The sequence below is a fragment of the Protopterus annectens genome, chromosome 12.part0 (assembly GCF_019279795.1).
Source record: "Protopterus annectens isolate FY-2018-M chromosome 12.part0, PAN1.0, whole genome shotgun sequence".
Classification (NCBI taxonomy): Eukaryota; Metazoa; Chordata; order Ceratodontiformes; family Protopteridae; genus Protopterus; species Protopterus annectens.
In genome coordinates, this window is record NC_056746.1 from 1,362,102,125 (window position 1) to 1,362,114,899 (window position 12,775).

Consider the following 12,775-nt stretch of genomic DNA (forward strand, 5'->3'; position numbering starts at 1 on the left):
CTAGCCCATAGGATTACCCTGGCATTGTGCCACCCAACCTTATTTCCCAGTGCCTCTGTCAAGTAGAGCCACTGGAGTGATCCCCGGAATGAATTTTCTGTTTCCCATCCACTCATCAAAATTTCTCTTGAAGAGGGTCAGTGAGGTGCTCTGCTTGACATGTATGGGAAGTCTGTTCCATAGCATGGGCAGTCTCTGGGTTGCGAACCTGTCCCTCCAGCTTGTTCTGTTGATTGTGGTAATGAGGTTGAGGTCTCTGGAGTGTGTAGTGCGGAGGGATTGGGATTTCTTTAGATGTAGCATTTCTAGCAGAGCTGGGTCAGACATTGCTTTGTAAGTCAAGCAGAGATCACCTCTAAGCAGGCGATATGAGACAGAGATTAGATGGAGTTTTTTTAGTCCGTCTGTATAGAATAAGTGTTTAAGGCCTAGGATCCTCTTTGTGAGGTACTTTTGCGGCCTCTCCAGTTATTGCAGGTGTCTAGTGAGGTACATACCAAATGGGGCGTTGTACTCAATGGCTGGTCTAATGAGGAAAGAGTAGAGGGAGACAGTGACCTCTTTCTTCCTGGATGCAAAACCCTTAGTAATGAGATGTGCCCATAGCCGGCCTTAGGTATAGGCCAACTAGGCAGCCGCCTAGGGCGCTGCTTTACTAGGAGCACTTCTCCAGTATTTATTTGGTGTAGGTAGACCAGGATGGGGGCACTGGGTGGTGTGGTGGGGGGTGCCGTGGGGCCCTTTTGCCTGGGGCGCCAGTTGACATAAGGCCACTCCTGGATGTGCCACATAGAAGGACATTCTGACCACAGTGGCAATGTGGTGGTCAAAAGAGAGGTTGCTGTCGACCTCTGTTCCCAGATCTCTTATGATGCCTTCTGTGTTCAGTGGTCTACCATTGATGTGGTAATTCATGGCACCGGGTTTTTCCCAAAGGGGATGACAACACATTTTTTTGGCATTGAGCTTAAGGTCATGGTTTTGATACCAGTCTTTGGTCTCAGTGAGGCCTTTCTGTAGGATGTCAGCATCACCTGGGGAGTTAATTATGGCTCCCAACTTGCAATCATCTGCGAACTTTGTCAGCCAAAGTCCCTTTGTGTTGGCCTGGACTTCAGAGAAGCATATACCAAACAGGAGTGGACCCAGGACCAAACCCTGTGGGACTCCACTTGTGACTGCTCAGCAGTCTGACTTAGAGTCAGCTACTTTCACACTGTGGGTTCTATCTGCGAGCCAGTTTGCAACCCACCTTGTGATATAGAGGTTGATGCTTAGCTTAGTGAGTTTTTTCTATGATTCCTGAGTGAGGAATGGTAACAAAGGCCTTGGCCAGTTCAAAGTAGGCTGTATGAACCACCTTGCCTTCATCAACAGCTGTGGTGACTGACTCAAAGAAGTCAACCAGGCTGAGCAGGCATGATCTACCCTTCACAAAACCAAACTGTGTGAGATCCAGAGTTTGTTGATTCCCTATATCCTTGTTTATTAGGTCCGTGATGATGCGTTCCATAGCTTTACATATCAGACTCATTAGACTAATGGGGCGATAGTTCCCAGGGTCTGTAGTCGCTCCTCCGTTGTGGAGAGGGATGACTGTAGCAGTATGCCATTTAGTAGGGACAAAGCCTGAGGTGAGGCTGTGATTGAACAGGGCACACAGGTGAGGTACCAGTTCACTCTGTAGTTCATGTAAAACACAGCCAGGGATATTGTCAGGTTCCATAGAAGCTGTATTTTTGGCCATGGACAGTGCTATTTTAACCTGTGCAGCAGTAATACTGGGTGCCTGGCAATCTACTAGTATTGTGATTGATCCTTTGGTGGGGGAGAGAGGGGTAAAGTTGGCACTGAATCTGTCAGCTAGTATATTGGCAATATCTGTTGGCTCAGTATAGGAGGTGCCATTGTGCAATAGCTCCGAGCAAATCTGGGTATTGCCATGGAGATTCTTTACATAACTATAGAGGACCTTGTGGTTGTGTTTACTATCTGCTGCAATTCTTTTTTCATAGCTAGCTTTAGAGGATTTGATGAGGGATCTCAACTTTTTGTTGAGGCTAATAAGGGAGTTTTTCCTGTCTTGGGACTTCACCTTATTTCACATCAGTTTCCTCCTTCTGTTGTAGAATTTGTTTATGGCAGGGGACCACCAGATTGGCTTCTTTCTTTTGGAGGAGAGTGTCTTGGGTTTATTGGGTATTGCGAGATCCATGCATTTGTGTACATGTTCATACAGGGCATTAGTATATGATTGGGCGGTCATGCAGCTGTTCTCCAGTTGCATGGGTGCCATGAAGTTAGCCACCTCAGTTTTTATTAGCCCAAAATTAGCTTTGGAGAAGTTTTTCATGGTGGTTACTTTTGCGAGGGGAGGGGGATTTCCAAGGTGATTACTTTGTGGTCGGATCTAACCAGGGAGGAGTTGACTATTGGTATAGAGCAATGGTCGCCCATGTTAGTAATGACCAGGTGAAGGATGTTGCTACCTCTAGTGGGGGTAAGAACGAGCTGGTCCAGGGCATTGGAATTAATGAATTCCAGGAAACATTGGGCAAGTGTATTGGTACATGAGTAGTTTTCCCAGTTAATGGAGGGGTAGTTGAAGTTGCCCAATGCCCAGTATGAGGGTGTTAGGTTGGACCCTAATATTCTCCAGGGTGCTTAGGAACATGGAGTATGAGTCTTGGGACATGGTTGGGGACATATAGCAGGCTACGACCTGAATCACTGTCTTACCCAATGTTAGCTGCACATGAAGTATCTCTGATGGATTATGTCATCATTAGCTTTCCTTCAGGGATACAACAGGAAGGAACAGATGAGAAGAGAAATCTATTTTTTTTCCTCTTTGTCACATAACCTGTGTGTATGCTTGTGGAATTGGACTGCTCCAATGAGAAATGTTTTGTCTTTTGTTGTTAGAGCACCCCCACCTTAACTGAATGTTGCAATGTTGTACCTTCTGATTGGAAGAGATTGCCCAAATTAGAAATGCTATAGCTTTTTCTTATTAGATCATCCCCTTGTGGCTCAATGCTCCAGTGAAGTGCCCACTGAAAGAGGTTTTCTCAAATCTTTGGGATTATAATGTGGAACAACTGTCTTTTTCTGTGTTACTAATTTAAAAGTAAATTTGAGCAGTCATATCAAGAACAGAAAGTGTCTGATACTTCATCTCAGAGGGTTAAGGCTGTGAGCTGCTAATTGCCTTAATCCTGTCATTCTAAGTTTGATTCCCCCAGTTTCCACTTGCAGACTGTGTCAGCTTGTCATATGGTAGTCCTGTACACTTGTGCCTAGTTGGCTTACCCAGTTAACACATGAATAAAAAAACATAAGGAACACAGTAACACTCTGGGTGTGAAACGGGTAACCTATACCTAACTAGAGCTGGAATTTAATAGAGTAACTGTGGCAAAGGGGCTGTAACTAGGCTTCTTATTGGCAAAAAGCATCAAAGATCTGTGCTAGAACTGATGCTGGTATTTTGTGGTCTTATTTTATTTATTTATGCATTCATTCATTCCTTTATTTTTTAAGCTGGGTAAAACCCACTGACCAGAGACTCTTTTAGCAGGATAATCTGTGGTAAATAGCTCTTCTCTTAACTCATTCACTCCAATGTAGTTCAGGAAGTTTGCACTGTAATTTCCAATGACCGGAGCCTAAGCCTTTTGACAGAATCAAATTACATCCTCACATTTCAAACAAATGTTCACTTCTCTGGAACCATGAAGTATAAATTGCAAACTCTTCAGCGCAAACTGTTTTTACGGTGGTACTATTCTTCAGGTTCTAAGGTCTTAAACAGAGTTTTATAAGACATGGTAAACGCAGTAGCTGTTACATTTGTAATATTTTGTAAATAACTTGCAATATCTCAGCAACCACTCAAGTTACAAACATACTGTCAGTGAAATTTTATTCATCTAGCTGAGAGCTTTCATATGAGGATAAGGAGTTCTGTCTGTGTTACTTGGTTGTTGTATTTATAAAAATGTGAAAATTATATCTGTATAAATTAACGTAAAACACTTAATATCTATTTACCCGCACTAGACAGAGATCAAATATTAATGTAGTTGAGTTTGCTTGTGTAAGCTTTAAGATGAAATATTTTAAAACCTAGCACATAACATTGTTATGGAATTATTCAAGCAAATATGAACAAGCAATATTTGACGCCTAGAGGCGTCAGAAGGAGTTAACTGCAGATGCACCTGGAGGCAACACTCGGATGTAATGAGTTAATGTCAAAAATATATCCAGTTTTGTAATTGCAACACAACCTGAAGTGTACCATATAAGGAGTCAGATTTCACAAACAGCCATCATGAGTAGTATGTTGTAAAAATGTCACCATGATTTGTAGCTGCAGTGGAACTGATGCTCTAGTATTGAAACAAGAAGCATAAACTCATGTATTCCAATACTGATGGACTGAATGGCATAAAAAATACAACTGTTTTAAGGGAGTTCACCCCGATTCCTCCCTTGTATCCCCTGCTTAAATATTATAACTTCTGAGTCTTTACAGCTCACAGGTAAAGGCTGTCACCATATCTCTCAGTTGTCCTGATTTTGCATAACGTTCCTGATGTTGCTTTTTCTCTCTCCATTATAAAATGTTTGTGTACTTGTAAATCACTGAGGAGTACAGTGACTCAGTAATTCCAGACATTGGAGTTTCCGAATTAAAATTATTCAGAAAATAAATGAGGGTACAAAATGTGCTGTTCAATTCACTTTCTAAGTATATTGGAGTATTATTTTAAAATTACCTCTGATTTTTGGAATCTCCCCACATAATTGTTGGCTTTGTCCCTGATTTTTAAAGAGCTTGGCAGTTATGGCCATTACTTTGTCATTTTGAATTTCTGGCATCACAACAGTTGGATTTGCACTTCATGGCTCTGAGCAAATATGCAGAGCTGAAGAATAATCCCTTTGGACAAACTTGAGGGATGCAGGGAATGGACTGCAGGACTGATGCTGATAATAACCAATGGTATCTGGTACAGTAAAAGTAGATAGAATCTGAGCTTTCTTTTGAAGTTTGCCCCACACGATTATTAAATTAGAAGACAGGGCATTCTACACTACAAAAGTAACAGCCCTAAAGGCATTGTAACAGTTCACAGTACTTGAGCTGTCTTCCTGAAGAAGTCACTGGAGAAGCTAAATTCTTTAGTGGGAATGAATCCTTTCCTAAGTTTGTTGCGTGCATGATTCATTGTAAATGATGGAGCATGACAAATATAACAAGTGAACTGAAAATATATATTGTATCAAAAGGATTGCCTTAAGATTATCTATAAAATGGCATGCAATGTTGACACGTGCTGCCTTTTTATTGCTTGCTGTTGTTACTTTTTATTTTGTCTGAGTGATAAAATTCAAGAGCCAAGGTTATTCTAAAGAGTAATTTACAACAGAAAATTAAAATCAGCCTTTGTGCCTTTCTGTCTGTTGTATTTACTATAAGGTACTCAACTGGACATCATTTCTGTAGGTCTTTTTCAGCAGAGTGAACAACAAGATTCAGCTGTTAATAGATGGCTTGAAAATTCAGTCCAGTACCTTGCCTCAGGTGGGTTACCTCAAGGTTCAGACCCCAATGTACGTGGGTGGAGTGCCTGCAGAGAAAGCAAATAAAAACATTCCAGTAAGTATGACTCGGTTTTGTACTTTTTAGTATTAGGTTTGTCTCTACTGCATTTTTTATATAATATTTTTTTTCTTTTAAGTCTGCAGCACTGAATAGCTTCAAGGGTTGCATGAAGAACCTTCAACTAGATGGCAAGCTAGTAGAACCCCCAAGTCGAACCTACAAAGTAGAACCATGTTTTGTGGGGGCACTTGAAGAGGGAATCTTCTTCTCAGCTGAAGGAGGTTATCACACCTTAGGTAAGAAGCTCCAAAAATGTGGAATGTACTATCAGGCATTTTGCTGTTTCATGGATTGTGTTCCAATGTTTGTATAGTAGGACACGAATGTTTGTTGTCTCAGTTACTATTCAGTGTAATTTAGTGCTTTTGCAGTCTCATCAATTTGTACTGGCTGCATATACTTCCAAGTACAGGCATGTCTGTGGGTCCTGTCCACAGGAAATCAAACAGACCACATTTAAAGAAGTCTGCAGTTCAAATGCGTATCTTGAGTCCTTTAACATGGAAATTCACATTATTATCCAAGTGAGCTGTTGCCGGTACAGTTAATCAGCTCCCAGCTTCCACTGTGTTCTTAGCTTATTAATTACTCTTGATACCCATATCTGTTCCCGGTACAGTTACTCAGCTCCCAGCTTCCACTGTTTTAATTACTCTTGATACCCATATCTGTTCCCGGTACAGTTAATCAGCTCCCAGCTTCCACTGTGTTCTTAGCTTATTAATTACTCTTGATACCCATATCTGTTCCTGGTACAGTTAATCAGCTCCCAGCTTCCACTGTGTTCTTAGCTTATTAATTACTCTTGATACCCATATCTGTTGCAGGTACAGTTAATCAGCTCCCGGCTTCCACTGTGTTCTTAGCTTATTAATTACTCTTGATACCCATATCTGTTGCCGGTACAGTTAATCAGCTCCCAGCTTCCACTGTGTTCTTAGCTTATTAATTACTCTTGATACCCATATCTGTTGCCGGTACAGTTACTCAGCTCCCAGCTTCCACTGTTTTAATTACTCTTGATACCCATATCTGTTCCCGGTACAGTTAATCAGCTCCCAGCTTCCACTGTGTTCTTAGCTTATTAATTACTCTTGATACCCATATCTGTTCCTGGTACAGTTAATCAGCTCCCAGCTTCCACTATGTTCTTAACTTATTAATTACTCTTGATACCCATATCTGTTGCAGGTACAGTTAATCAGCTCCCGGCTTCCACTGTGTTCTTAGCTTATTAATTACTCTTGATACCCATATCTGTTGCCGGTACAGTTAATCAGCTCCCAGCTTCCACTGTGTTCTTAGCTTATTAATTACTTGATACCCATATCTGTTCCCGGTACAGTTAATCAGCTCCCAGCTTCCACTGTGTTCTTAGTTTATTAATTACTCTTGATACCCATATCTGTTCCAGGTACAGTTAATCAGCTCCCAACTTCCACTGTGTTCTTAGCTTATTAATTACTCTTGATACCCATATCTGTTCCCGGTACAGTTAATCAGCTCCCAGCTTCCACTGTGTTCTTAGTTTATTAATTACTCTTGATACCCATATCTGTTCCAGGTACAGTTAATCAGCTCCCAGCTTCCACTGTGTTCTTAGCTTATTAATTACTCTTGATACCCATATCTGTTGCCGGTACAGTTAATCAGCTCCCAGCTTCCACTGTGTTCTTAGCTTATTAATTACTCTTTCTACCCATATCTGTTCCAGGTACAGTTAATCAGCTCCCGGCTTCCACTGTGTTCTTAGCTTATTAATTACTCTTGATACCCATATCTGTTCCCGGTACAGTTAATCAGCTCCCAGCTTCCACTGTGTTCTTAGCTTATTAATTACTCTTGATACCCATATCTGTTCCAGGTACAGTTAATCAGCTCCCGGCTTCCACTGTGTTCTTAGCTTATTAATTACTCTTGATACCCATATCTGTTCCAGGTACAGTTAATCAGCTCCCGGCTTCCACTGTGTTCTTAGCTTATTAATTACTCGATACCCATATCTGTTGCCGGTACAGTTAATCAGCTCCCAGCTTCCACTGTGTTCTTAGCTTATTAATTACTCTTGATACCCATATGTGTTCCCGGTACTGTTACTCAGCTCCCAGCTTCCACTGTTTTAATTACTCTTGATACCCATATCTGTTCCCGGTACAGTTAATCAGCTCCCAGCTTCCACTGTGTTCTTAGCTTATTAATTACTCTTGATACCCATATCTGTTCCTGGTACAGTTAATCAGCTCCCAGCTTCCACTATGTTCTTAGCTTATTAATTACTCTTGATACCCATATCTGTTCCAGGTACAGTTAATCAGCTCCCGGCTTCCACTGTGTTCTTAGCTTATTAATTACTCTTGATACCCATATCTGTTGCCGGTACAGTTAATCAGCTCCCAGCTTCCACTGTGTTCTTAGCTTATTAATTACTTGATATCCATATCTGTTCCCGGTACAGTTAATCAGCTCCCAGCTTCCACTGTGTTCTTAGTTTATTAATTACTCTTGATACCCATATCTGTTCCAGGTACAGTTAATCAGCTCCCAACTTCCACTGTGTTCTTAGCTTATTAATTACTCTTGATACCCATATCTGTTCCCGGTACAGTTAATCAGCTCCCAGCTTCCACTGTGTTCTTAGTTTATTAATTACTCTTGATACCCATATCTGTTCCAGGTACAGTTAATCAGCTCCCAGCTTCCACTGTGTTCTTAGCTTATTAATTACTCTTGATACCCATATCTGTTGCCGGTACAGTTAATCAGCTCCCAGCTTCCACTGTGTTCTTAGCTTATTAATTACTCTTTCTACCCATATCTGTTCCAGGTACAGTTAATCAGCTCCCGGCTTCCACTGTGTTCTTAGTTTATTAATTACTCTTGATACCCATATCTGTTCCCGGTACAGTTAATCAGCCCCCAGCTTTCACTGTGTTCTTAGTTTATTAATTACTCTTGATACCCATATCTGTTCCAGGTACAGTTAATCAGCTCCCGGCTTCCACTGTGTTCTTAGCTTATTAATTACTCGTGATACCCATATCTGTTATCCCAGCTTCCACTGTGTTCTTAGCTTATAAGGAGATGAGGCGCATGGCAAAGAGAGAGGTGGTGAAAGCTAAGGATAAGGCATATGGAGAGTTGTATGAGAGATTGGACACTAAAGAGGGAGAAAAGGACCTGTACTGATTGGCTAGACAGAGGGACAGAGCTGGGAAAGATGTGCAGCAAGTAAGGGTGATAAAGGATAGTGAGGGAAAGGTACTCACAAGAGAGGAGAGTGTGTTGAGTAGATGGTAAGAGTATTTTGAGAGGCTGGTGAATGAAGAGAATGAGAGAGAGAGAAGGTTGGATGATGTGGGGATAGTGAATCAGGAAGTGAAACAGATTAGCAAGGAGGAAGTAAGGACAACTATGAAGAGGATGAAGAGTGGAAAGGCTGTTGGCCCAGATGACATCCCAATGGAAGCATGAAGGTGCTTAGGAGATATGGCAGTGGAATTTTTAACTAGATTGTTTAATGAAATTTTGGAAAGTCAGAGGATGCCTGAGGAGTGGAGAAAAAGTGTTTTGATACCTATCTTTAAGAATAAGGGTGATGTGCAGAGCTGCAGTAACTACAGAGGGATACAATTGATCAGTCACAGCTTGAAGTTATGGGAAAGAGTAGTAGAAGCTAGGTTAAGAAGGGAGGTGATGAGTAGTGATCAGCAGTATGGTTTCATGCCAGGCAAGAGCACTACAGATGCAATGTTTGCTCTGAGAGTGTTATTGGAGAAATACAGAGAAGGTCAGAAGGAGTTGCATTGTGTCTTTGTAGACTTGGAGAAAGCATATGACAGGGTGCCTAGAGAAGAGTTGTGGTATTGTATGAGGAAGTCGGGAGTGGCAGAGAAGTATGTAACAGTGGTACAGGATATGTACGAGGGTAGTGTGACAGTGGTGAGGACTGCAGTGGGAGTGACAGATCCGTTTAGGGTGGAGGAGGTGGGATTACATCAAGGATCAGCTCTGAGTCCTTTCTTATTTGCAGTGGTGATGGACAGGTTGACAGATGAGATCAGACAGGAGGCCCCGTGGACTATGATGTTTGCAGATGACATTGTGATCTGTAGTGAGAGTAGGAATCAGGTTGAGGAGACTCTGGAGAGGAGGAGATATGCTCTAGAGAGCAGAGGAATGAAGGTCAGCAGGGCTAAGACAGAATATATGTGTGTAAATGAGAGGGAGGGTAGAGGAATGGTGAGGATGCAGGGAGTAGAGTTGGTAAAGGTGGACGAGTTTAAGTACTTGGGATCAACAGTTCAGAGTAATGGGGAATGTGGAAGAGAGGTGAAGAAGAGAGTACAGGCAGGGTGGAATGGGTGGAGAAGAGTGTCAGGAGTGATTTGTGACAGACAGGTACCAGTAAGAGTGAAAGGGAAGGTCTACAAAGGGTAGTGAGACCAGTTATGTTATATTGGTTGGAGATGGTGGCATTGACAAAAAGGCAGGAGTCAGAGCTGGATGTGGCAGAGTTAAAGATGTTAAGATTTGCACTCGGTGTGACTAGGATGGATAGGATTAGGAATCAGTATATTAGAGGGTCAGCTCATGTTGGACAGTTTGGAGACAAAGCAAGAGAGACGAGATTGCGTTGGTTTGGACATGTGCTGAGGAGGGATGATGGGTATATTGGGAAAAAGATGCTAAGGATGGAGCTGTAAGGTAAGAGGAAAAGAGGAAGGCCTAAGATAAGGTTTATGGACGTGGTGAGAGAGGACATGCAGGTGGCTGGTGTGACAGAGCAAGATGCAGGGGATAGGAAGAAATGGAAAGAGATGATCCGCTGTGGCGACCCCTAACGGGAAAAGCCGAAAGATGATGACCCATATCTGTTCCCGGTACAGTTAATCAGCTCCCAGCTTCCACTGTGTTCTTAGCTTATTAATTACTCTTGATACCCATATCTGTTCCTGGTACAGTTAATCAGCTCCCAGCTTCCACTGTGTTCTTAGCTTATTCATTACTCTTGATACCCATATCTGTTCCCGGGACAGTTAATCAGCTCCCAGCTTCCACTGTGTTCTTAGCTTATTAATTACTCTTGATACCCATATCTGTTCCAGGTACAGTTAATCAGCTCCCAGCTTCCACTGTGTTCTTAGTTTATTAATTACTCTTGATACCCATATCTGTTCCCGGTACAGTTAATCAGCTCCCAGCTCCCACTGTGTTCTTAGCTTATTCATTACTCTTGATACCCATATCTGTTCCCGGTACAGTTAATCAGCTCCCAGCTTCCACTGTGTTCTTAGCTTATTCATTACTCTTGATACCCATATCTGTTCCCGGTACAGTTAATCAGCTCCAGCTTCCACTGTGTTCTTAGCTTATTAATTACTCTTGATACCCATATCTGTTCCAGGTACAGTTAATCAGCTCCCAGCTTCCACTGTGTTCTTATTAATTACTCTTGATACCCATATCTGTTCCCGGTACAGTTAATCAGCTCCCAGCTTCCACTGTGTTCTTAGCTTATTAATTACTCTTGATACCCATATCTGTTCCTGGTACAGTTAATCAGCTCCCGGCTTCCACTGTGTTCTTAGTTTATTAATTACTCTTGATACCCATATCTGTTACCGGTACAGTTAATCAGCTCCCAGCTTCCACTGTGTTCTTAGCTTATTAATTAATCTTGATACCCATATCTGTTCCAGGTACAGTTAATCAGCTCCCAGCTTCCACTGTGTTCTTAGCTTATTAATTACTCTTGATACCCATATCTGTTCCCGGTACAGTTAATCAGCTCCCGGCTTCCACTGTGTTCTTAGTTTATTAATTACTCTTGATACCCATATCTGTTCCCGGTACAGTTAATCAGCTCCCAGCTTCCACTGTGTTCTTAGTTTATTAATTACTCTTGATATCCATATCTGTTCCCGGTACAGTTAATCAGCTCCCACTGTGTTCTTAGCTTATTAATTACTCTTGATATCCATATCTGTTCCCGGTACAGTTAATTAGCTCCCAGCTTCCACTGTGTTCTTAGTTTATTAATTACTCTTGATACCCATATCTGTTCCCGGTACAGTTAATCAGCTCCCAGCTTCCACTTTGTTCTTAGTTTATTAATTACTCTTGATATCCATATCTGTTCCCGGGACAGTTAATCAGCTCCCAGCTTCCACTGTGTTCTTAGCTTATTAATTACTCTGATACCCATATCTGTTCCCAGTACAGTTAATTAGCTCCCAGCTTCCACTGTGTTCTTAGTTTATTAATTACTCTTGATACCCATATCTGTTCCCGGTACAGTTAATTAGCTCCCAGCTTCCACTGTGTTCTTAGTTTATTAATTACTCTTGATATCCATATCTGTTCCCGGTACAGTTAATCAGCTCCCACTGTGTTCTTAGCTTATTAATTAATCTTGATACCCATATCTGTTCCCGGTACAGTTAATCAGCTCCCACTGTGTTCTTAGCTTATTAATTACTCTTGATACCCATATCTGTTCCCGGTACAGTTATCAGCTCCCAGCTTCCACTGTGTTCTTAGCTTATTAATTACTCTTGATACCCATATCTGTTCCAGGTACAGTTAATCAGCTCCCGGCTTCCACTGTGTTTTTAGTTTATTAATTACTCTTGATACCCATATCTGTTCCCGGTACAGTTAATCAGCTCCCAGCTTCCACTGTGTTCTTAGCTTATTAATTAATCTTGATACCCATATCTGTTCCAGGTACAGTTAATCAGCTCCCAGCTTCCACTGTGTTCTTAGCTTATTAATTACTCTTGATATCCATATCTGTTCCCGGTACAGTTAATCAGCTCCCACTGTGTTCTTAGCTTATTAATTACTCTTGATACCCATATCTGTTCCCGGTACAGTTAATCAGCTCCCACTATGTTCTTAGCTTATTAATTACTCTTGATACCCATATCTGTTCCTGGTACAGTTAATCAGCTCCCGGCTTCCACTGTGTTCTTAGTTTATTAATTACTCTTGATACCCATATCTGTTACCGGTACAGTTAATCAGCTCCCAGCTTCCACTGTGTTCTTAGTTTATTAATTACTCTTGATATCCATATCTGTTCCCGGTACAGTTAATCAG

At 41.6% G+C, this 12,775-nt stretch overlaps 1 protein-coding gene across 1 annotated transcript in view; it reads left to right on the forward strand.

Annotated features, from left to right (window-relative positions):
- Positions 1 to 12,775, forward strand: part of LAMA5 (laminin subunit alpha 5) — a 1,615,491-nt gene that overhangs the window by 1,472,546 nt on the left and 130,170 nt on the right. The window contains exons 75-76 of the mRNA XM_044090412.1: positions 5,516 to 5,668; positions 5,751 to 5,910. Coding sequence (XP_043946347.1) covers positions 5,516 to 5,668; positions 5,751 to 5,910 — 313 coding nt within the window. The remainder of the gene's footprint in view (positions 1 to 5,515; positions 5,669 to 5,750; positions 5,911 to 12,775) is intronic.